Source organism: Mesoplodon densirostris, chromosome 1 (assembly GCF_025265405.1).
Source record: "Mesoplodon densirostris isolate mMesDen1 chromosome 1, mMesDen1 primary haplotype, whole genome shotgun sequence".
NCBI lineage: Eukaryota > Metazoa > Chordata > Mammalia > Artiodactyla > Ziphiidae > Mesoplodon > Mesoplodon densirostris.
This window is the reverse complement of record NC_082661.1, coordinates 768,485-792,936: the sequence shown is the minus strand read 5'-3', so window position 1 is coordinate 792,936 and position 24,452 is coordinate 768,485. Positions and strand designations below refer to the sequence as shown.

General features: G+C 61.7%; 1 protein-coding gene across 5 annotated transcripts in view; it reads left to right on the top strand.

Moving 5' to 3' along the window:
• Nucleotides 1-24,452, top strand: part of INPP5A (inositol polyphosphate-5-phosphatase A) — a 180,841-nt gene that overhangs the window by 129,929 nt on the left and 26,460 nt on the right. For 4 of the 5 annotated variants that reach the window (XM_060098390.1, XM_060098388.1, XM_060098392.1 and 1 more), the window contains exons 7-9: nt 3,743-3,795; nt 5,192-5,311; nt 15,563-15,647. In XM_060098390.1, the coding sequence (XP_059954373.1) occupies nt 3,743-3,795; nt 5,192-5,311; nt 15,563-15,647 (258 nt within the window). Of the gene's footprint in view, nt 1-3,742; nt 3,796-5,191; nt 5,312-6,055; nt 7,305-15,562; nt 15,648-24,452 lie in introns of those variants that run through there. The other variant, XM_060098393.1, reaches the window with a different exon arrangement.

Genomic DNA, 24,452 nt, shown 5'->3' with positions numbered 1-24,452 from the left:
CCCGTCGCCCCAGGGACTCGCTCAGCCCACAGCTGTCCCTCATCCTTTCGTCACTTGCCGATGACTCCAGAACTCGGGGTCCTCTCACTTCACCTGTGCCCTCGGAGCTGGGGTCACCGGAGGCTCCCAGCATCTGTCATCCAGGAGCTGTGATGCTCCCGAAGAGGAGGCTTCTGTGACAGTCACCGTGTCCTCCTGGGTGGGCAGAGGGGGCCCCACTGCTTCCTCTGGAGAAGGTGTCCGGCACCTGGCAGGAGCCTCTGCGTTCCCGGCTTGCCCGCTGCCCCCCGCCCCTGCGGCTCGGGCCTCCATCCCTCCCTGACCGCGGCCTCCTTCTGAGGGGCTCCCTGCCCCCCTGGCCCTCAGGCTCTGCCCTGTGCAGACTCCCTCCCCAAGCCGCGGCGTGTCTGGGCGTCTCCCTGCATTTCTCTTCCCTCCAGGGCCCAGGCGGCTGTGAGGCTTGGGCTGAGGTTGACCTGTGGGTGGGGGGGTGGACAGGTATGGCTGAGGTCCCCACCTCCCTGCACACCCCATGTGCTGTGCCCTCTGAGGTGCTGGCCGGTGCCGGCTGGGGTGGCTGAGCCCTCCTCAGACCCAACTCCAGGCGGCCTCACTGTCATCCGCAGGTAGAGGGGGAAGTGCGTCTCGGGGGGGAGGAGGTTGGGGGGTCTCTGGGTAGACCCCAATGTCTCGACTAGAGCGGCGTGTTGCTGGGACAAGGTGACCCCTGCCCTGGGGTGCTGGCCTTCCTGGGGGCCCTGTTCTGCTCCACGGAATTGCCTGAGTGTGTGCTCCGCTGGGTCTGATGACATATGAGTTTTCAGGGCTTGTTCATTTCCCTCTCATCTTGATAAATTAACAGAAGAAAAATCTTATTGAGAAAAACACAAATGCTTCTGATGTCAACCGCGTGGAATTTCTCAGGTGTAAGAAACTCCAGGACCGTTGACGGGCTCCCGTGTGCTACTAGAAGCCTCTGCCCGGCATGTGTCAGGTCAGCAGGCCGCCGGGCAGGGCCGCGGTGCCCAGGAGGCTGCGCTGTGGCTGCTCCCCTCCTGCTGGGCCTGCAGGCCAGGCCTTTAGCTTTCTTGGAACGCGTTTTGGGGGAGGGAATTAGTTTAAGACTGATTTCTCTTTCTTTTATTACCGTCACTAAGGGCAATCTAAACGTAATTACCATGATGGAGGCATGATGCAATTCCAAATAATTACAGCCCACTGTACATAAAATCGACAGAACTTTCCCTGGTGGCTTGTGGGCGCTCTTGGCTTGACACGAATTCCACATGCTGCCTCTGGGGGAAGCATTCCAGACACCGTGAGACCATTTTTAAAAAGCAGGTCTGTGTAGTCAGTCGGGGCCGAGGCATTTTTTTGCTCTTGCCCGTAGTGAGAAATTGGTTGTTACCATACATCACAGGGACTGCTCCAAGCTCTTATGAAAGATGAATTAATTTCACTAATGCTCTGAAGCGGGCCTTTCACGGGGAGGCTGGGTGGTGATAACCTTCCCGCAGCCTCCCTTTTCTCACCGTGATTTATGCCGTCTTTTAGTAGATGAAACCGCCTGTATTTGCCATCCATCTGCTGGTAAAGGAATCCTATTAACAGGGCATCTGAGCAGAGACTTAATATTGTCAGGTGAACGATGCGGCAGTCCCCCCCGCCCCCCGCCCCAGGCGTGACATGGTCCCCACTCCAATGTGAGAGCCTCTCTGAGAACTGGGGGGGGCACCCCAGGGCCACCCCAGCCACTGCCGTCCCACCTGCCGTCGCCTGGAGGCTTTGGTGGCTTGAGAAGGCGGCCGATGACCACTGAGCCTGGGAGCGTGCACTGGGCTGGGAAGAGGCAGAGAGGCCCAGCCCCGCCCGCTTGCAGCCCGCCTCCGTTTGCAACGAGCATCTGCATCCGGAAGCTCCTGTGCTGGAGGCCCCAGCCTCCCTACGTGTGTGCTGACCGCAGGCTGCCCTGCCGGCTGCTCCCAGGGAACCGGCCCAGACCCTGGTCCCGCTTCCACAGGCTCGCCCTGAGCCCAGGAGTCAGGCCACCCTGTGCTGCGGCTCCTGGTTTTCGAATGTGCACGAGGGCACCAGGGTGGCGGCGCCCACTTCCCACTCTCTGCAGGAGGATGTGGCTCCAGACGGAAGACAAGTCGCTGGTTCTCCCGGAGAGGCCGAGGAGGGGCGGGGCGCCCTCGACAGCCGGTGCGCGTGGTGACCCCCTCCCACTCCCGCTGCGGCAGTGGGAGAAGGCGACGGACCTTTGGGTGGATTTGTCCGGGCCCACGTCCGGCCTGGCTCCCCTGCGGCCTGCCCCAGCGGGTGACCACTTGCCATGTGACCTTGGGTGCGATTCTCGACCTCGAGGGCTCCTGGGTCCCGCAGGCGCTGCACTGAGCAGCGGGCTGGATTCTGAACCAGACATGGTCAGAGAGGGTCAGTGAATCAGCGGTCCGGTTGAGGACGCGTCCGGAACTCAAGGCCGTGGTGACCTTGCGAGAGTAGTCTGGGCGGGGGGTGGGGTCAGGAGCCCACGGGGCGCCAAACGAACGGAGCGGAGGAGAGAGGAGCCCCTCGTGACGGGTGGCTGTCGGGGGAGTAGGTACAAACGGGACAGTGGTTAGGGAGGCGCGTGGAGACCGTCTGCACGAAGTAAAGAAACTCGTGGCTGGCCTGGGCCCCCGCTTCCTTGGACACGGCCGTCAGGAGGCAGTGCTTTTCGCCGCATCGGTCTCTGGGTCCCACTTGGCTACCGTCTCCAGGACCACACGGTCTCCGCCCTCTGCCCCCGCCTGTCACCACGGCACAGCCCCACATGCCCCCTGCCCAAGGACCAGCCCCTGTGCTCTGGGGACGCTTGACACGCTGCCCTGCGATGTGGGCGGAGGGTCCCGGAGAAGGCAGACGTTCCCTCCAGCACCCTAAAGTTTGCCACCAGGGATTCAGGAAGGTCCCCAGTGCCTCCCGCGGACTTGCAAGGCGTGCCAGGCGGAGCCCCACTCCCACAACTGCTCAGGCCGTGAAGCTGCCCTGTGCTGTGGGGCCATTTAAGTGAAAGTTGATTATGACACAGTCACACGCGGCCCCCAGCACGGAACGTCCTTCGTCACAGAGCGGCTGCTGGGCAGCCCGGCTGCATCCCGCCCTCCTCCCCGCCCAGCATGAGCACGAGGGGACGAGGTGGCCGGGGCAGGCGCCACCCCAGCTGCGGGACAGCAGGGCGGGCGGCGGCTCAGCGAGGCTTCTCCCAGCTTCTCCAGCAGAAGTTCTCTTCTTCGAGGTGGGGTTGGAGGAGCAGAAGTAAAGATGGGGTTTCTGTGTCTGTCTGCCTCCCGGGGTCCCACACGGCTCTCTCGCGGCGATGACGCCACAGGCCCCGAGCCCGCTAGTGGCGGCCTCTCCACGCAGACCGCGCAGCTTCCTTCTGGCTCAGACGCGTCCTGTCACCCGCCAGGCCTGCCAGCTGCGTAGGAGGTCTTGCTGGAGCCGCCGCTCGGGCCCCCTGAACTTGGCCAAGGGCGTCCTCCTGTCCACTGGGGCTCCCCATGGCCTGGCCGACTGAGCCCCTGCAGCCTCCTCCAGTCTGGGAGATGGTGGTGGTCGTGCCTCGTGGTCCCCTCCCTGCCCGCAGCCAGTGCGGAGCCCGTGTGGTCCCACTTATCTCGGCGCCCCGACTGCCTGTGAGCCAGGCGTGCCCTCCTCCCCCATCACTGCTGACAAGTGTGACCTGTTTGTTTTTCAGTGCAAGTGGTCGAGGAAAGGCTTCGTCCGGACGAGGTGGTGCCTTGCGGACTGGTACGTCCACTGTGGTCCCCTGCGTCCCAGGACGCTCCCCCTTTGGCACTGCGGGGGGCAGTGCGGGGGGCACTTCCGTCAAAGGCTGCCCGACCTGACCCGACCCTCTACTCTTTGACCCTTTTTGTTCTGGCGACTCCGTGGGACACAGAGCGTGGTTGCCGGGTGCATGACTCTGGTGTCCCAGCACTCACTCCCGCCCGCCCCCCCACCCCGTGGGTGCCCTGGCAGCCCCTCCCCATGGCGGTCCCCCTGCTGCTGCATCCAACAGCGGGTCCTGCTTCCCTGACGTGCGCTCAGCCACCTGGGGTCGGGCCTGGGGGACTGAGGGCCACAGTCTGCACTGTGAGGTCCTGGGGTTGGGGTGTCTCCCTGGGGAGAGGCCCGACCTGCCGCTAGCTTGTTCAGGCCAAGGCTGCAGCCCATCCTCAGGAGCCGCACTCCCGTCAGGTGCCAGCGTCAGCCAGTGACCGCAGCCCCCCGCTATTTCCACGGGGCCCCTCCTTGGGGCCACGCAGGTCAGGGCATTCCCTGGGGCCAGGGTCCCAGAGCGCGAGAGGGAGCTGAGACAGCCGCAGCCTTCCTGACCTGACCCCCCGACGCCTGCCCTTGCCCTCAGTCCCACGGGCCCCCCGGTGCAGCGTGGGAGGGGCACAGGGTGGCCTCCTGGGGTCAGTGGGTCCTCATGAGGCCACAGGAGAGAATTCGAGCTCTTTACCTGGCCCGGGACAGCGCATGTGTCTCACTGGACCTTGGGGCCCGGTGGTCCCAGCTCTGCGGATGACCCCCTCCTTGCTGTGCGGCAGACAGGCCGCAGCGATGCCCCAGGGCTCCCTGGGCACGAGAGGCTGACAGGCCAAACCCCCCTCGCCACGTCTGTGCAGAAGCCCAGGTGACACTGGGCTGCCGGGGTTTCCCCAAGGATTTTCCAAGGGCTGTGAGCTTGGGGCTTCTTCTGGAGAGTGAAATGAATCCCTTAGTGACCCCCATGGCACAGGGACCCCATGGTGAACACTGAGCGGCACAGGGGGCTTCAGGCTGTAGCACCAGCTGCCCGCGGAGGGAGCTGAGGCCTGGGGAGGGGCCTTGTCCCCTCCCCGCTCCCCGTCGTCCCTTCCCCGGACTCCCTCCCGCTCCCCCCGCCCCCCGTTCTGAGGAAAGTTCCTGGGATCCTGTGTAGGTCCCTTTCTTCAGAGAACCAGCTCCCTTTTCCGTTGGCCGAGTACCCGCGTCCATGTGGGGACTTCAGTGTGTGAGGACTCTGGGTCTTGTGTGTCCTCTCTGACCAGACCTCGGGGGAGGACACGCCTGGGCAGTGTGGGTGCACCTGCCCTGAGGACCCAGGTGGCCCGGCAGCCCCAGCCCTCCTCCGAGCTTCCTGTCTCTGTCCCCGCAGTGCCTTTGACTTGGTGAACATCCATCTTTTCCACGATGCTTCCAACCTGGTTGCCTGGGAGACCAGCCCTTCTGTGTACTCGGGGATCCGGCACAAGGCCCTGGGCTACGTGCTCGACAGGTAGGTACCGAGGGGGGCCTCCCCACGCCTGCCTCCGGGGAGCAGCGCGGCTGGCTCTTTCAGCCATTTTCCTAGTTAGCTTTATCCTATTTACCCAAAACTACGAAACTTGCCAATGTCGACCCAGGGATAATGCACAAAGCCCGACCCCTGCCCCAAGGCTCCCGCTGTCCCGTCCAGACGCGCTGGATGGAGGGTGGCCTCACTTTCTTTTCCGTCTGGGGGGGAAGATGAGCCATGGCAGACGGAGGTCTCCTTTGGCCTAGGGTCCCGCTGGCCACGGGCTGAGTCTTCCCAGACTCTGGCCCACCCACCGGGCTCCGGCTCTAGGCCCCTTGCAGTGGCTGGCCAGGAAGGTCTGCCCTGCTCGGCCGAGCGCCGCCTCCCGCACCTCTCTGCCCCAGCTTCCTGGCCCGTCTGCGGGCCCCTGGCCAGAGGGGAGGCACCCTCAATGGTCGTCACAGTGCGCGAGCTGCTCCCGTCGCCTGCCCAGGCTCCCAGCACTCCCCTCTGACCGCCCTGGCCCCCGTCACAGCTGGTTTTCAGGACCTCCCCCCTGGGCCCTCTGGGGCCCTCCCTCTGTCTGCGATGGTCTCATGTGACCTCTCACGGGGTCGCCGCTGATGGGCTGTCATCTGGGAAAGAAAGGGAGCTCCTCGCACCCGATTAACAGGCTGCGTTGGGCCCTGATTTGCCGGAGCGCGTCCAGCGGCCGAGTCCTCAGCTGGAGTCCTCTCCCACCAGCGCCCGTGCCCTAAGTGGGGCCTTTGGTCCGCGTGGGCTTGGGGCGGGGCCTCAGATCTCCCCAGGACCTCGCCAGCCTGCCTGGACCACGAGTTGTGCCTGTTCCTTCTGTGCGCGTGCTCGGCTGAGACGCGCCCTGGACGGAGCAGGAAGGCCAGGAGCCTGTCCCCGTGCCGCCATTCAGCGGGACGAGACAGTGGCCACCAGTTCGCCTCCGGGCTGCCGAAGATCAGGCCCCTTGCCCCGTCCGAGGGCCCCACGTAGGGGACACGGGGGTCTGCTTGCCCTCACCCTGTCCACAGCCAGGCGCCAGCATCGCCCAGTCTGTGCTGAGGCCCCGGGCTGTCCGCCCTCGCGGCACTGGCCTGATGCACACGGTGCCTTGGTTCAGGAGGAAGCCCAGGGGCGCGTGCGGTCACATCAGACTTGGGAGCAGCCCTCCTGGGAGGGGTCATCTCGCAGTGGCGAGACCGGCCTCCCGGGGCTGCTCGGCTGGGGCGCGGCTGGGGCCCTGCGGTCCCCGGGCCCTCTCTGAGGCCTCCTTTGGGGCCAGAGCCAGCTGGATGGGGAATGAGCTGGGCTTGGCGGCTGTGGTCAGTTCGTCAGACGGATGGCCCGAGGATGTGTCACTGCCCCAGACCGCCTGTGCTCTGCGGCCCCCGGGAAAGCGGCCTCTGGGTTTCGGGCCCTTCCCTGGCTCTGCGTTCCCATGAAGGGCTTCTGTGGGGCGCTCAGCCAGCCGCATCCGGACCTCCGCCGCGCGGGGCCGGGCCGCCCGCACAAAGGGCCGCTCTGTCGGCGGTGAATGACGGGCCGCCCTTTCATCGGGGATGCTAACCTTTTGGCAGCCACCAGCAGACCGCATTCTCTCTGCCGATTGGGAGGACAATGCCATGCTGGCCCTTTGAATGGACGCTGCCACCAACAGTTTCCCATTCAGGGAGTTGGGAACCTCTGGGAACATTGTCTGCGGCCGGCGTGGATGCAGGGAAACAGTGCGGGGTCCGAGGGGAGCCCGCCTTCCCGGCTTAATCTCCCTGTAAAGCCTCGCAGGCTTGCGTTTCCATCCGAGCGAGGGTGTCAGGCCCGGGAAAGGTGGCACGTCAGCCCAGGTCCTGTCCCCACGAGCTGGTGGGGGGACCTCAGGTTAAAACCGAGAGACACCCGGTGCTGTGTTTGCAGTTTTTCTGTGAATCCAGGATTATTCCAAAATAAAAAAGCTTATTTAAAAACAAAAAACAAAAAACCCTGAGCATCAAACTCTCGTCTGAAGTGTGTGAACTTTCAGAATTGTTTACGCTACGAGCAGCGCCCCCCATGCATGTCCCCTGCAGGGCACCGCGCCCATGACGCCCTTGCTGCGACGGGCTTAGTGGGAAGGGTTCCCCTTGGAGACACTGGAAAATAGGATTTCCAGCGTTAATGAAGGGCGGCCAGTGGGTTCGTCTGGGTTTTTATGGTAAATTATAACTGATGCTTTTGTGCAATAATTCTTTGCTTTAAATCTCTTGTTCTGGGACTTGCCTGGCGGTCCAGTGGACAAGACTCTGTGCATCCAATGCAGGGGGTGTGGGTTTGACCCCTGGTCAGGAACTAAGATCCCACGTGCCGCGAGTCGGGGCCAAAAAAAAAAAAAAAAAAAAGAAAATTAAAAAAAAACCCTCTCGCTCTGCAAGGTTAAAAGAAGACAAACCTCTAATTAGCAAAGGCCGTCAGGCTCAGAGACTGCAGTAGCTGTGTTGGGGCCTCTGCGCGGGGCCTGGGGTCCTGTCCGCCTGGAGGGGTGGCTCAGACCCTCCTCGGGGCTCTGGGGGTGCTGTGCGGGCCGCGTGCACCTTTGTACCCACTGTGGGGACAGGTGGTCCCTCTCCAGGCGCACAGTCACGCTCTTGGGAAATGTTTGGGGCATTAACTCGGCAGCAGAGACTGCAGCTCACACAGTCCTTCCTGGACTCTCCCAAGCTTTCGGCCGCGAAGTAAGATTTTTTTTCCACAAGTGACAGGGCTCTTGTGTCTCCCTATGCAATGCGGCCGGGCCAGGTCCTCAGGAACATTTTTACATCACAACTGTGAAATCTCGGCATAAAGCGCCCCTTTGTCCCCTAGTATCTCTTCACAAATACAGTCCATTGTCACAGCGCTGAAGTTAATTTGATCAACATTGGGACATTTAACTTTTATGTCCGGTCAAAAGAGTTGTTTCATGCTCATTTTGGGCTTTCAAAGAAAATGATTGCCAGAAAAATAATGCCGCCCGGAACAATTCGAAGCAATTAGTTTCCCAGGGCGCGGCGGTGTGATGCGGTCGCCACACAGCTCCCCTTTGTCGTCTGCGGGCGGTCATCCGTCAGCTGTCAGCTGCTCAAAGACCCTCGTCTCAGGGTTTCTCTTAGGGCCGTTCCCAGAACTCGCCTCGCTGGTCAGCCAGCAGAAGAAAAGCCGCCGGTCTCCAGGCAAAGACAGGCTCCGTGCTAAGGATGTGGGTCATCGGGACGCCCCACGTGGCCGGTGGCCCCGAGAGCAGGCTCTGGTGCCTGTGGCCCCCACCTCCCCACTCAGGTGTCCCTCCGTCCCGTGTCTGTCTGGAGCCCAGCTCGGACGCAGGAGTCCCGGGCCTGCCAGGCGGCGTCCTCGCCACCCCAGCTCCTCCTCAGCCCGGGCGCTGGGCTCCCGTGTGCTCCTGGCGTCAGGCCTCCAGCGAGGTGTGGAAGGCGACGATGGAAGTCACGCGCCCTCCCCTCGGCAGTGTCGGGTTTACGGTTTTCCATGCTTGTCCTTCTGTTCAGAAGTGAAACAAGGGGCCGTCGGTGCCCCCGTGCTCTCCGTCCTGAACCCTCGTCGTGCCCGCCCCCCTGCCCCCCGCTGTCTTGATCCAGTGCCTGTCTTTCCCGGACCCCGTGCACATCCCTGGACCGCTTGTGTGCGTTAACATGTGTGCAGTATTGTAAATGTTCTTATTGTATGTTTGCATCCTCTGTTGTTTTGGGGGATGCAGGCTTCCGTGAGCCCCTTACGTGATATCCTGGAGCGTCACGTGAACGGCAGCACGGGCACCTCCCTCTATGGCTCGTATCCTGGCTTCGTCACTCCCACACCAGCTCCATGTCCCTCGTGGCAGCTCCATCCGTGCTCGTCCACCATCTTGCTGGCCTGACTTCGGGGTGTTCTCAGGGCTTCGCTAGCATTCAGGACGTCTCGTCCTTCTCCGCCGGACTGCGGCCCTGCCGGCTGCGTGCTCACCCGGGCTGGGGACCGCGGGATGGTCCGCATCTCCCGAAAGCCGCTGACATTCAGCAATGTTTCCGACGTTCTTTGGTATCAAAAGTCTTAAAGCCTCCCTCGGCTTTCTGAGCTTCCAGCTCTTGTTTTCTCTTCCGGGTACGTGGGGGAACTGAGTGGCCCCAGGAGGCTAGGGGTCTTCTCTCCTCCTCTGGCTTGTGGTGGCATCTGAGCAGAAAAGGCGTATTTAATATTATGATGCTATTTAAAGAACGAATGAGAGAACTGCTGACGGGAAGCTCAGCCTGACGCCTGCAGGAGGTCTCCACCCACAGCCCTGCCCTGGAGACCGTTGTCATCAAAGGGAGCGTGGACATCCAGAGGGTGACAAACAGCGATTTGATTGAGAAGTGCTGGCCATGGTGGGGCCTGAACCCCTCCTGTTCCCCCGGACAGAGGCAGCCTCGTGGGCTGGAGGACATCTTGGTGCACAGACAGGAAACTCAGGCCCAGGCTGGAGCCGGACCAACCGTGCAGATGACTGGAGAGCCCACGGCCACGACGCACTTTGTTGCCCTCAGCTCTGGAGGCCGCAGGTCTGGGGTCAGGGGCCAGCGTGGTCCGGCTCTGGAGAGGCCCCTTCCTGCTGGACGCCGCTGGCTGCCTTCTCGCTGTGTTCTCAGGTGGCAGAAGCAGCCCTGGTGCCTCTTCTTACGAGAACACCTGTCCCATCGGATCAGGGCCCACCCTCACGGCCCCACTTGACCTGGACCATCTCCTGAGGGCTGCGTCTCCAGCACTGTCTCAAGGGGCTGGGCTTCAGCGTAAGACTTCAGGGACAGTCCAGCGCCCGCGAGCCCTCATAGCCTCCTTCCAACGGCTGAGCTCGGGCCACCAGCTGGCTGAGACCAGAGGGGCATTTCAGAGCCGGGCGCGGCCCCTGGAAGCTTACGGGAAAGAGGGGATTCTGTAACCGGCCACAGTGGCCGCACCGGTGCTCTCCACGTTCTGCTGCCCGAGGGTGTGGCCTTATTGTGCTGCAGGAGGTGTGGGAGACCTCACAGGTCCCTGGGGCGCCAGGCCTGGGTAGACGCCGGGCTGGAGGAGCGCGTGGTGCCGGCTGGCGGGCCGCATGCGTCGCTGGGACTCAGCTCACGTTCCGTCCCCCAGATGTGTCCTTCCTGCCTTCACACGGGATCCTCCTCCTCTGTCTCTGCCTCGGGTGCGTCTGGGACAACCCACCTCCCCACAGGCTTCCTCGTGCCTGCAGCTGTCGCAATAGGGGACTGTCCCCCGGGGCTGCCAGCCCCACCGGCCCAAGCCCGAGGCCAGCACGCGGGACAGAGTGAAGCGTGCAGTCCTGAGAATAGCTTCCAGGAAGGTCGGTCTGTAGAAGGCGGCTTAGATGCACGTGTGATAAACCCTTCAATCCGATGCTTTAAGACTAAGGGGAACTCCGAAGACCCTGAAGTCAGCGGCCAGTTGTAGGAACCTCCTGCTGTCCGTGCTTCGCTATTTCAACTTGTTTGACCTGAGCACACGGCCTCTCCCAGATCTGAGACGAAACCTGAGGTCGGTCTCCACCACGTTCAGTAGCTAAAAATAACAAAGGAAGGACCCTGGAGTGCAGCCTGGTGGGCAGGCCCGACGGCCCCTCGTCTGCCCCTCCGCCCGGCGTCCTGTCCAAGGCCTGAGCCGCCCCCGGTAGAAACGTGTGACCTCGGGTATTCGATCTGTGGCCCCTTCAGGGCTGTCGCCTCTGCCATCGGGCTCTTCAAGCCGTGAGGCGTCCTCGGCCCCTTCCTCCTGCACAGGCAGCCTGAGCGGGTGGGGACACTTGGGCACAGCAAGGTCCCTCGCGTCACGAAATCGCCCGTCAAAACAGAAAGAGACTCCGTTCTCAGGGCCTAAAGCATTGATTTTTATGGCTCTTCTTGTAATTCTCTTTCTGAATTAGGCACATGGTATTGATGTGGACCTACTTTTTAATCATAATAGCTACTGACAAGGTAATTAATTTTAAAACAACGCTTTTTTCCTGCTGGCCCAAATGGCACTATGTTGAAATTAAAAGTGAGGGCTGCGGGCCGCGGTCTGGCACTCGGGCGACGGCTTCCCCGTGACAGCCCTTCCATCTCGCCTCAGACGGCGATGTTATTAATGGGCTCAGGCCATTACATCAAAAGGAGCAGGACACGGAAAGATGATAAAGTTTAGGATTTTAATGATAGAATTACAAGATCTGAGACAAGCTGATGAAATCACGTCACCAGTCACCGTGGGCCACCCCGTCCGTCACCAAAGGGAGGCCACGGGGGCCGGGTTCCAGGTTCCAGGAAGGCCTCCAGATGCAGCGTTCTCTCCCTCCGAACCCCCAGAGATCTTTAAAGTTGATTTAGTTCCATATTAAATCTGAAATTTGTTTTCTTTTAAAAAGGAAATTACCTCTAAATGGATTCTGCCATTTAATTAGCCAAATAGTCTTTTGCTTCCACGGTGCAGTCGGCCGTCTGCACTGCTTCCTGGTCCCTCGTTTCCCGCCCATCCGTCAGCGGCGAGGATGGTCAGCCGGGGTCGTGCTTCACCCGGATCGTCTGACAGCCGCCCGCCTCCACATGCCTCCCGGGAAACCACCCGCGTGGGGACTGGGGCCCGGGCTCGGGCCGGACCTTCTGCGCGTCCCTCGGCTCCTGGGCCCCTGGCCGCCTCCCCCGCGGATCCCTCGTAGCCCCCTGGATCAGGAGAGCTAGCGTGGCCGTGACCTCCAGCGCCTTCAGGCACCTTCCAAGGCTTCGACCCCAGGAAACGTGGAGCTCCATCCTTTCCTGCCGCAGGGCTGGAGCCCGGCTTTCCAAGCCAAGATTTAAGGCAAATGCTCTGGCTCGAGAAATAGTTCAGGACCGAGGGGCGCTGTGAGCGCTCTGGCCTCACGTCTGAGCGTGTCCCCGTCGCCTTGCTCAGGTGTTGCGTGTGACCCGACACCACGTTAAGTGTAAGAAGCTGCGAGAGAGCGGCCGGTTCGCCTGTGGACGCAGAGGCTTCTCCGCTTGCCGCACCGACTTTTCTCAAGGACGTTGTGCTCTGGGCTTCTTAATAAACAGAAGCTGATACACCCTCAGGATAAAATGTGTAGGTTTAAAGTGGACATTTAAAGTGTTTCTGCCCAGGAAGCATGACAGCTCGCCCTCCTTCCTTCAGCAAATCAAGTCGAAGCTTCTGTTTGGTTTAGTTTTTCTTAAAAAATAAATAAAAAGAACGAAAGAAAAGAGAAGTCCCCTTGAGTGGCCTGAGGTCCGAGTGGCGGTGGTGAGGAGGTGCTGTGCGACCGCTGAGCCCAGACCTCGCGGGGTCCCAGGTGTGGTGCCAGCTTGCTCCCCAGCCCCCTGCCCTGGGGACACCCCAACGGGCACCCCCCAGGCTCCTGTTTGGAGGCAGCCTTGCTGGGCCGGGGGCGCAGGGGGAGGGGGCTGAGGCCGAGAGGTGCCCCCGAGGGCCTCCGGGCGGGCTGGGGCCCACGGGCCTCGGGGAGCTGCAGGGACTGGCGGTCCTTGTGCTGGGGCTGCACGGCTGCTGGGCGCAGAGCGGGTGACGTGGGGTCCCAGAGCCGTGAGGCTGGAGGGTGAGGGCACGGGGGGCAGCCCCCGTGCCCACCCCCAGTCACAGGCCCCGGGGCTGCAGGCGTCTCTGGCCTCTGCACACAGCCAGCAGTCACTTGGCAGGGCTGCAGTGAATAGTTCCGTTTGGGGGTTTTTTAAAGAACAGTGTGGCGGAGCCCCAGTGGTTGTGTCTCTCTCATCCGCTCACTGGTCCTGGGAGGCGGGGCCGGGAGGGACGTTGCTGCTTCTCCTTTCCTGGTGGGGCTCGTGCACCGGGTCCCCCTCCCAGAAGATGGGCGACCATGGAGTCCGTGCCCCGATGTCCTGAGGGCGGGACACCCTGTCGGCTTTTCCAGGAACCTGTGCAGGTTGTCTGAGGTATTTTCTTCTTCTAAAGTTGTTTAAGGGCAGAAGAGATTAACTTTCTTCAAGATGGCTTGGATAGCCTCCTGCTGACAGACAGTCGGTGGGGGCGGGTTCCTCCCCCTCACCCGCAGGTGCCAGGCAGATGCCAGGCGGGTGGGAGGGGGTGGGGTACACGGCCGGTCCTGGACGTACGGCAACCCCAGGGCCGACCTGCCAGCCTCCCTGTGTTTTCATCCCTGAGCGACGTCTCCTCCACAGAAAGACTTAACTTTTTTTTTTTTTTTTTGCGGTACGCGGGCCTCTCACTGTTGTGGCCTCTCCCATTGCAGAGCACAGGCTCCGGACGTGCAGGCTCAGTGGCCATGGCTCACGGGCCCAGCCACTCCGCGGCATGTGGGGTCTTCCCGGACCGGGGCACGAACCCGTGTCCCCTGTATCGGCAGGCGGACCCTCAACCACTGCGCCACCAGGGAAGCCCAGAAAGACTTAACTTTTAACACAAGAAGTGACGTTACTTGTTATCTGCACTGTTTATGACAATCTGTTAAAATACGTCCTTTGTCTTCAAATTCACCTGTGTGAGAATCAATCCAACTAAACAGGAAAACAAGATTTTTGTGGAATTATCTATGTGATACAGCAATTAACATGCAAGAAAATATGAAAACAGCTGAGACAATTCCTAGAAGAATTTCAACAAGCAGGGCTTCCCCATAAGAAGTCCTGTGATTTAAAAGCATACAGGAATAGATAAAAGATCTGCAGAAAAGGAGAGTCTCAAAAAGACCCATGTAATCTAGGGACTCCTGTTCTGTACAAACTCAAGGGGAAGAGGATTGAATGTTTAATAAAGGGTTTGGATCCGTCGACTGCTGGGAAAATCGATAAACTAAGATCCCTTCTTCACACGTAATTCCAGATGGATTAAGGCTGCCCTACAGACTCTGCCAGGAAGATGAAAGAAGGACTTGTCGGGAGTCAGCCTTGCGGGGAGAGGGGCCAGCAGCTGGGGGGACGTGGGTGTGTTTCCTGCGTGAAAATTAAGGCTTGTGCGTGACAGGTACCGTGAGCACAGACAGAGCATCACCATCACACTTTACAGGGAAACTCTTGGAGTTGAAAAAGCAGGAGGCAAGGAACCAGAAAGGAAAGCAGGCCAGGCGCCGGCAGGAGCCGCCAGCTCGCCCTCCCCGGGGGTGCGGGCAGGACTGTCCCTCCAGCCCAGCGGCCACCGTCATGAAACAGCGGCGATGTCCTCGCTGTCAGTCACCTTTCCTTTCTCAGGCTAATGCGTCAAGTTGGGAAGGCCGCTCCCCGGGGTTGGGGACACAGCTGCTCCCTCTGCCCTGGGGGCCGGACGGGGCAGGGCCGGCGGCACCCGGGTTTCTCGGTGCTGGCCAGAAAGTTCTGAGTTGATCTGGGTGAGGGGTGCTCCCGGCTTTGCCCGCTTTTAATATTGATTTTCTCAGAGTCCAGCGCGGCCTGTGGGCCATGGGGACGGCGCCCCACCCTATGCCCGTGGGCCCTGCTGCTCCGTCTCGGCGGGGGCGTCCGTGCAGCCACCAGTGGGCGGCGGAACTGGGGACCTGGGTCACCGAACCTCCCTTCCCTTCCGCCCAGACCACACGTCTGCTCTGCGGGTTGTCCTGGTAGCCGTGGTTCGCATTCTGCTGTGAGTTGGAAGTGACCCGCGCTTGCTTCCTTTGCCCTTGAGGCCAGTGCAGCCGGGACCCAGCTGCCACCAAGGGCGGGGAGGGGGTGGGGGAGTGAGTGAGTGGAGGATCGGGGTTGGGTGGTGTCCTGGCCTCTTACCGGGGAAGAGGGGTCTGTTCGGGGCCAGGGTGGGGGTGACGCTGACATATCACTGTCACGTTTGCCGTGTGTGCGAATCTCAGCTGAAAAATCTCTACGAAATAAGTTGTGATTGATTTAAAATACGTGGAAAAGGCTTTTTGAGCAAAGGCAATACTTAGCTTAAAAAAAAAACATAGTTCCTCTTACTTTGTGGCTTCCAAACATCCACGTGGGGATAAGAAGCTACAACGCTGAGAATGAGGTCAGGTGCCCACCACCGAGGGGAGGAGCCGCCCACGGGCCAGACGGGGGCGTCCCGGGCTCACGTGGGTCGCCCACTGCTGGCGGCTCTCCCGTGCCTGGCGCGTGGCGGGGCCCTGTTCCTTCCCTGGCGCCGTCTGGGGAACGCGCGTCGATCACAGTCACTGGGGTGCAGGTGTCCTTCAGCAGGAGGCGGTGGGAAGTGCGGGGTGGGGAGAGGCCGGGTGTGGCGGGCGCCGTCCCTCAGTGACCCCCCCTTCTCTCCCCCCAGAGTCACTGACCAGCGATTCGAGAAGGCAGCCTACTTCGTCTTTGGCGATTTCAACTTCCGGCTGGATTCCAAGTCCGTGGTGGAGGTAGGCCACGCCGGGAGCCTCACGCGTGTTCAGTCGTGTTGGGAAAACCTCGGAGGCCCCTGACCTTCGACGGGCGCGTTCCCACCGCCCTGCTCACTGGTTCCATTTAAGGCGGAAACTCCTAATGGAGAACGTTTTACTGTCCAAAGGGGGCTGTTATGGGCGCCCCTCCGAACGAGTAGCTGGGCAGCGGTCAGGTCGCCAGCCGTCGGCACATGTGTGCCGAGCCTGGAGGTTCCGCTGTTGGCCGTCGGGAGAGCAAAGAGGAGGAAGCTGCCTGTGTGAAGGCAGCCCCTGGTCAGCGTACGCGCCAGTTCCCCCAGCTGTGGGAATCTCCTGGGTGCCCTCAGGCCCCTGGGGGACGCTCCCGCTGAGTAGCAGGCATGGGTGGAACCTGGATGGGCACCAGCCGTGAGGCGCCCAGGTCGGACGGCCAGCTCGTCGGCCCCACCAGGTCCCGCCATGTGGCCTGGAGCGTGGTCTCCTCTGCGTGGGGCCGGCTTCTCCCAGACGGTCCGCGGTCCTGAGCCCTGCTGCCGCGCCTGCCCTGCTCTCCTGGGGCTGCAGCGCCGATGGCAGGGCCCCAGGCTGCAGCAAAGGGGCGCCCGCTAGCCACCCAAGGTGAGCGGGTCCACCCAGGCCCGGGTGCAGGAGGGAGACCACAGAGTGCAGGGTCCAGTCCAGGCCTGTCCAAAGCGGGGCACACACACGCATGCGCCTGCAGAGATGGTGGAAACAGCAGGGGGAGACCCCGGTGGTCCCCTCTTGTCATCCTCCTTTGGCATCTCAGGTACAAGTAATCCTCCCTTCTCGGCAGAGGATTCTCTCTTAAAACTGAGCAGTGAGAGGCACCTGAGTGTGGGGAGGGGGCTTTCGACCACTCGGAGTGGTTTCAGATAGACAAATGAATTCCACTGAGGACCATGACATCCAGCATTTGGTTCTGCTGCCTTTTCCCCCCCTCATTTTGAGTTTGGCTCAATCGGCAGCCTGGATCCAAGGTCCCATGGGTTCTGGGCCTTCGAGCCACGGGTGCAATGCCCGCCTGTTGAAATCCGCCGGTGCACGTGTGATGCTGTGAGGGGCGCGGGGAGCCCGGCCCAGTGCCCGCAGGCCAGGCGCCCTCACCAGCAGCGCCTCCTCTGGTATTTTAGCTGCGCTGGTTTTCCTGGAGTGAGCCCCCGAGTGCACGTCACTTCTGGCTGGTACTTGGACCCAGTGAGCCTGCTGTGCTGGAACGGCCTCTCTGCTCGCCCGAGGGCCCCGTCTAAGGGCCGTGGACAGACCGGAGCTGATGTACGGGAGCCACCAGCCGCAGGCACATTGGGAAAAGGTCCGGGAGGTTTCCAAAGTGGCCTTTTCTTTGCCAGCAGAACAAATGCCACAAAAAGGGCAGCGGCTCTGGACACGGGTGGAATTGTCACGGGACGTGTGGCGCATGCGGGGTTCCGGTTTCCATGGGGGGCGCCGAGCTGGGCGTGTGGCCGGCGGCGGGGAGGCTCCTGCAGAGTCGTGATTTCCTTTTCTTACTGAGTGGGAAGCGGGAGGACACGGCCCTGGACGTGAGCGGGCGTGAGGGAGCATGAGCGGAGTCGGGCCGACTACGCACGGTCGTGACATGTGTGGCTGCCGCTGATCACGTGACCCCCTCCCCTTCCCCAGACTTCTCTGCCCGGCGCCCTTTCTCCTGACCCTTCACCTTCAGACCTTGGCTTGACCTCAGGGACCTGTCCCATCCCCTAGAGGAAGGACTCCTGCCACACGGTGACCGGACAGGTGGCCGGTGCTGGCCTGGGTCGTGATGGACCCTGGACTCGGCCAGGGAGGTGCTGCCCGCGGCTGGGCTGCTCCATCCTTCTGTGTTTCCTCCCAGAGTTGGCAGGCCGGCCCCGGTATCATCAGGATGTCGGGGCTGGTGGTACAGGACCCACGGCCACACGTCCTTGACCGTGAGTGAGAGGGGGCAGAGCCTGAGCAGGGACGCAGGCGCCCACTTCCTGGTCAGGAACAGCCCGAGGTCGTCCCCCGGGCAGTGGAGCTTTGAGGACCAGACCGCGGAGGAGGGAGAGGGCGTGCCCCCCGAGTGCTGAGGGGCTGCCTGGTCTGTGGATCCACAGTGAGACCCCCGATGGGTGTATTGTTCTGAAGGCCACCCGGGGGCCCCAAGCATCTCCAAGGACCAACAGCCTGAAAGTTCCAGGCTGAAAGCCTCGATATTTGGTGGACTGCCCAGGTTTTAATAAGTTCCTCCTCCTTCAGGAAAGTACAGGGGATCTTCGTTCTCGAGCGTTTTTCCAACTAATTAACTGACTTAGATAAGGAACTACGTGAAATGCTGTTTTCTGTAGGCAGTTCTCACAAACAGCTGATTTTTCAGGGAAGCGGAACTATGTGCATAAGCTTCCCCTCCTGGGCCCCTGCAGACCCCGCCTTGGCCTCCCCGGCCCTCGGCTTCCCTTGGGCTGGCCGCCCCTGGACCTGCCCCCGGCCTTGGTTTCCTGCTGTCCGGGCAGCTGGTGAGCACACCTGGGAAGGTGTGGGGCGCGGAGTGTCTGCCCCTTTCCTGTGTGGGCGGCTGTGTGTGAGGTCAGGTGCAGAGCAGCAGTTCCGCTGCTGGTAAGAGTCACAGACGTTCCACATTTGTTGTGGCCCCTTCCCCTGGGAGGTCATTTCCTAAACAGTCAATCATCCGTCCGCTCTAGGCTAGGCATTTCCATGTGCCTAATCGCAAGCCCCTTGGACTGTGCTGGGGACCCCATGTCAGTGGTCCTGAGAGGTCAGAGGGACCCATGGCAGGGACGGGTCCTGGGCCCACGAGGGCACGCGAGGGCTGACCCAGGCGGGCCGCCCACCACAGGGGGGCAGGAAGCAGGGGCCCTCCACCCCGCCCACCCCGCCCCACACGGGAGAGCGGGTTCCGGCGAGAGGGCGTGGCCAGGACGGTCTCGGGCCCGAGGAGGTCCCACTGCACCCCGACCGGATGTGGTCGTTTTGAGCAGCAGCTCTTCCCGGCGGGCCTGGTGGTAGGCGTCGGGCTTGGCAGAGCGGGGCGGCTCCAGGAGACCCTTGTGCTCCGGGCACACGGAGTCTCCCTCGCGGAATCGGCGGCTTCACCCAGGGCTCTGTTCAGCCTCCTCGCAGCCTCTTCTGGGAGCCGCCCAGAGTGTGGCAGCACATCTAAGTGGACCTGAATGCCACCAGGACACCCCCGCACCCCCAAGCTCTGGGCCTGCCCACGACAGCTTGCTGGACACTGCCCCTGCCCCGCTGCTGCCAGGGAGTGTTTGCTCTGGCCGTGCACCCGCACACGTGAGAAACCCAAGGCTCCGTTGTCCAGGGCTATGAATTTGGCGCTTTCAAAGGAGGGAGGAATCCATAGTGTTTAACTGAATTATTTGCTCGATGAGTAAACAGATGTGTCTGAGATTCGTGCATTAATTTTTGGAGGGTTTCCTTGTGCACGTGGTTCTTTAAACCATACGGTCCATCTGTCCTGTGGATAAATGGCTGTTCAGTTGATGAAAACTTATATCTCTGCACACAGTTTACTGTGTAAGTAAAGCAAACCAATGGGAAATGATTTTTATTCCCGACACGTGGAGTATGATTCTTGGTATAGCGAGTTTTTAGGACCGTTTGGTCAAATGAAGACTTTAGCCCTAGGAACTGAAGACCGTCTTCTCCTCACGCCTCATCAACACAGTCATCAGCTGTTCACAAAACGTCCAGGCTGTGCAGGAAGCTGCCAGGCAGTCCCGAGGCCGAGCGCCCTGGCGGAGAAGCAGGGATCCAACGGGGGAATCGTAGACGGATAGCGTGGCGCGTGGCACCCGGACCCCACCCTTGCGCCCGCGTGTCCCCTCCGGGTTGCCAAGTCCCCTTTGGCCCCAGACGTGTCCAGCTGATCAAGAAAATTATAATGAACTTGGTATGTTCTGAAGTTCCCACGGAAGACACAGCTTGTGCCTGGTGGCACCTTCCTGTGTTGTGTTTCGTGTCCCTGCCTGTGCCAGTGTCCCGGGACAGACCGGGTGGCTGGGACACCGGGTCTCGAGGCAGAAGTCTGAGGTCGGGGGGGCTCCCTCCTGCCTCCTCGGCTCCGGTGGCCCAGGCGTCCCTGGGCTGTGGCCGCGTCACCGCAGCCTCTGCTCCGTCCTCACGTGGCTCCTCCCTGCCTCACTTTCCTTGTGAGGACAGTCACTGGACTTGGGCCACCCTGAATCCAGGGTGAGCTCGGCTCGAGAACGTTGACCAGTCACATCTGCCAAGGCCCCAGTTGACAAAACAGTCGTGGGCTGAGGTCTGGGTGGACGTGGACTTGGGGACTTCCTGCCAGAGCCCCGTTTCCTCTCCCACCACTGGAGAGATCGATGCTGACTCAGAAAACACAGTTGTGGGCAAAGCTAGATCTAAAAGTTTAACTGAAAAAGACCCAGTTTCTTTTGCTGAAGATTAATTTCAGTAGCATCCATTAAGCTAATACCTGTTAAGGTCTTGAATTTTCAAACACCATGGAAGCACCTCTTGGAACATCACAGTCTGCTGGCCGGCATGGCTTTTTGAAAGGGTTTCTAACTGTAGAAACAACTTAGAGATAACTTTGTGGACACCAGAGAAAAGGTCTCCAAATTTTCCCGAAAGGCTGTTAGACCGAGTGGATGGCTTCTCGAGACCTACCAGCCGCCCCAGCTCCCAGAATGCGCAGAGAAGCGTGAGAACAAGGCCGCCCGGGTTTTCCGTGGCTCTGGGACACCTCTTCAGGGGCTTTGCCTGTTACAGAAGAGCCTTGTATGGAGGCGAAGGCAGACACTTCTTGGGACTTGCACAGCGGGGGGTCAGCGGGGCACATTTGGGGATGGGCCGCCTGGTGGGCAAGGCCTGGCTGGGACCACAGGGTCCTGCAGGTTCTCAGGCAGTGCTCGGGGGCATCACTGAGGGTGGCAGGCGGCCTTCAGGTGGGCACTGGGGCACCGGGAAGAGGGGGAGGGGGCTGGGATGCAGGCAGCTCGTCCTCTGCCCCACCCCCGCCAAGGACTGTGCCCAGGAGGTGCAGCCACCTGCCCTTTCCTTCCAAACAGCATGGCCCAGGAACGAGCACCGGTCAGAGCGACGAGGCGCCAAGGCTTGAGCCGGGGCCCAGGCCTCGAGCTGTCCCTTCCTCGGGTGAGCGGCTGCCCTCAGCAGTGACCCTCTAGAGACACCGGCATTTCGTGCCTACAGACCGGGTCCTGGGGTGGGAGAGGCCATGCCGGCCCCAACCCGTGTTCCTGGGGAGGCCGGTGTCCTCAGCTGGTGGGTCACCCCACAGACGGTTTCCAGATTGCCCAAGGTCAGCATAGCACCCAAGGTGACCATGAGCGCACCAGACAGCACTGCAGTCGTGCGGGTCAGAAGGTCCGAGGAGACGCAGGGCTGGGGACGCGGGACCTCCGTCTGCCGGCGGCGTCTTGTCTGGAGGTGGCAGGTGACCCCCTTGACAAGGAAAGCTGAGGTCATCCTTTGGGCCGGCCCAGCGAGAAGCCGGCTTGGCTGGGCTTTGGTGTTGGTGGCTGGTCCCCCACTGGAGTGGCAGGTACACCCTCCCCACCCCTGGACCCCTGAGATGCCCAGGGATGCCCTGCCTCTGGTGCTCACCCCGCCAAGCTCCTGGAAGCGCCCAGAGGGGAGTCAGGTCCTTCCAGAAACACGAGCATCCTGACCACCAGGCAGAAGGAGGCTGCGAACGTTCACCCTGGGCTGCAGCGGGCAGGGGCTTCTGGAAGGACAAGTCGGCGAGGGGCTCCAGGGCACGTTGGAGACCCACCGGTCCTCTGCAGCAAGGGGCCGCGGGCATCCTGCTGGCACCAGCGTTGGAAGCGTGCTTTGTGCAAAGTGAGCGGCTGCCCCTCCCACCCCCGGAATTAGAGCTTCGCGTTTCAGATGCAAATGAATACAAACATGCTTGCAGAGCTGAACTGAAAAGATGATCCTGTGATCAAACCTGGCACCTCGTAAGCCGTAATTAAAGCAGACAAATTAAACACGCTGAGCATGTGCCATCTAATGGGCTGTGCATCCCGAACTAATTAATAACACGGCCTCCGCTCAGCTCCGCCCGCGGGATGGCTCAGAGAGTATGTTTCATGCCTTGCGCAGTGGCAACTGGCAGCTGGGCGCTCAGCTGGCCAGTGACAAAGGGTAACAGCCGTGCCAGGCGCTCCCATCTCTGCGTGGCCCGGCCACACCCACCTGCCGTCCGCCCCCGCTGACAGCCATGGTGTTGGATGCGTTTTTGGAGGCTGGCGGCTGTTTTTAAAAACCGGTTGCTGGCTGCTGACAGGTACAGGTTCAGGTGCCAGCGGGGCCTGTGAGGACCCTGGCTTCTCGGAGGTAGCAGCCGTCCCTACGGTCACATTCGCGGGGCGGGGGCGGGGGGTGGGTGCCCAGGCGGTGCCCCAATAGCCGGGGTCCCAGCACTAACCGTGCCCACCTTGGAAGAGGACCAGGAGGCACTGCACAGCCCGCCCTGCATCGCAGTGCCGGCCAGGGAGACTACACAGGCTGCCCGGTGGCCTGAGCCCCTGCCCCAGACCACGGGCATTTCTGCCACCCAGCCTCCTGCCCTCTGGCTGCATATGCGACCTGGCAAGGGTGGGTTCCCACTCAGCCAGGAGGGGGCATGGCACCTGGTCGTTACCTGTGCCGGCCCTTCGGAAGGCCCCATGAACTGTCCCCAGCCTGTTGCTGCATTTTCTCACTTCTCTGATTAAAGTTATTCTTTGGAACTCAAGGAAGGCCTAGGAGGCTAAAGTTTTTCTGCAAACGGAGGCAGGCAGGGGACGGGGGCAGGGGATCTGTCCCGGGGAGGCCCCGGAGTGTCCTGCTCGGTTACAGAAGGAGGTGACAAGGGGTCTTACTCTCCCCCCTGCCCCTTGTCCCCCACTGCCCAGCAGGTCTGAGCCCTGGTGTGTCTGTGGAAGGCTGGGGACGTTCTCAAGAGGCCAGACCAGGAGCGTGGCAGGTCCCCCGGCCGGATCTCCTGCGGGCAGGGCGACCCCCGAGCGGCAGTCCCGTCCTGCTGGACCCGAGCCTAGAAACAGCCCGCGCTGCTTCCTTCTAGAAAAATCAGTCAAGCTCCCCTGGTTTGCCCAGCCGGCCGCGGGCAGGCGCTGTCGCCCCTCCGTCAGCGGGTAGGGAGCTGGCGGGGCGTCTTGGGGAGGAGATGAAAGGGTCTTTATGGCGGTTGTTGTTCTCCTGAACAGCTGATGTACAGAACAAAAAGGACGAAGGCGCCTCTGACGCTGACACGGCCTCACAACGGCGCCTCTCACGGACCCCAGGCAGCAGCGGGCCGCCCTCCCGTGCCCGCCCGCGCCCGCCCGGCGGCGTCTGCGCCTTTAGGCCCTCGGAGTCCGTGTGCTCTCGGCCACCAAGGATGTCCCTCCTCCCCAGGGCCGGGGTTTGCCAGGAAAACCTCTGAAAAGCTGCGCTTCTCCAGAAGGGTCTTCTTTGGGAAGTCAGAGTAAACGGAATGGGGGGTTTTCGGGGTCGCTCCCGCCCGATGCAGGACGACCACCCCATGGTGCTTCCCGGTGAAAGCCCGATGCGGCCACCGCCCCTGCTTGGTCTCAGGTTCTCGGCGCGCACCCAGCACGGTCCTTCTCTGTGTCAGGCAGGCCACTCGGACCCTGAAAACCTAGGAAGTTAGCACTCTGATGACCTCCCCCGAGGGCAGGGTCCCTGCCAGGCCCCTCCTGCGGCCAAGGCAGCAGGTGTGTGTTTCTTCAGGGTTCTCGCGGGCGCCTGCTCTGGGCCCCACTTGGTGCAGCTGAGAGGCAAGACGCTGCCCAGTGGCCTCGTCTTACACACGAGCTCCCCCACCCCCCGACACCCAGGGACAGCAGTCACGGCCCGGCACCTGGCCGCAGCCCTACCCCCTAGAGCACGGTGACCTCCTGGGCCTCGAGCCGGCCTGGCCACCACAGGAGGGGCCCTGGAGCTAGCGCGGGCCAGGCAAACCAGGGCTCTTGCTCTCCAGAAGATGTGTGTGTGTGTGTGTGCGCCGAGGGTGTGTGTGTGCATGTGTGATAGGGAAGGAGGCTGAAGCTCTGGCTGGAGCTCGTTGGACCACATGTCCGTGCGCTGGGAGGTGCTGTTCCTGTCGCAGGCTGCGTGGCCCCGGCCGTCCCCCGAGGGCTCCTACGGCAGCCTGTACCCTGGGACCTGCTCACTCGGCCGCAGGCGGTGTGGGCGACTCCGAGATGCATGTCTGTGTGTCTGCCCAGCACCTACTTTTCAGGCCGTGGCACGTGTCTGCCCCGAAGGGGGTGGTCAGAGGGCTCGTGCAGGCTTTTTCTGAGCACTTTCCTGCGGAGCCATGAGTACCTGTGACCGAGGCGGGTTCTGAAGCCGCTGACTCCGCGTCCCTTCTTCTCTGCTCCCTGGACGCCTTAAGGACTGAAACGACGTCTGTAGAGGCTGGTGACCAAGGACTGGCCCATCCCTGGGACGGATGGTGCTTCTCTCCTGTTCCTGGCGGGTGGGTGGGTGTCCCGGGCACGGGGCTGGCTGGCTGATTCTTCATACCCACCTCCTAGTGACCCAGCGTTGGACCCAGACCTCCCACACGCTGACTTGTGAGTGAGGTGCCAGAGGTAGCCTTTAACCCCTCGATTCCAAGAGGTGGATCTGGGCAGCCCGGGTCGGGGCCGCGGCAGTGTGGGTCCCGGAGACCCCGTTCTCCTTCCGGAGCTGAGGCGGGTGTGGGGTTAAGGGGATGCAGCACAGCAGGAGGCAGACCCGGGTTAACGTCCAGTGTCACGGGGA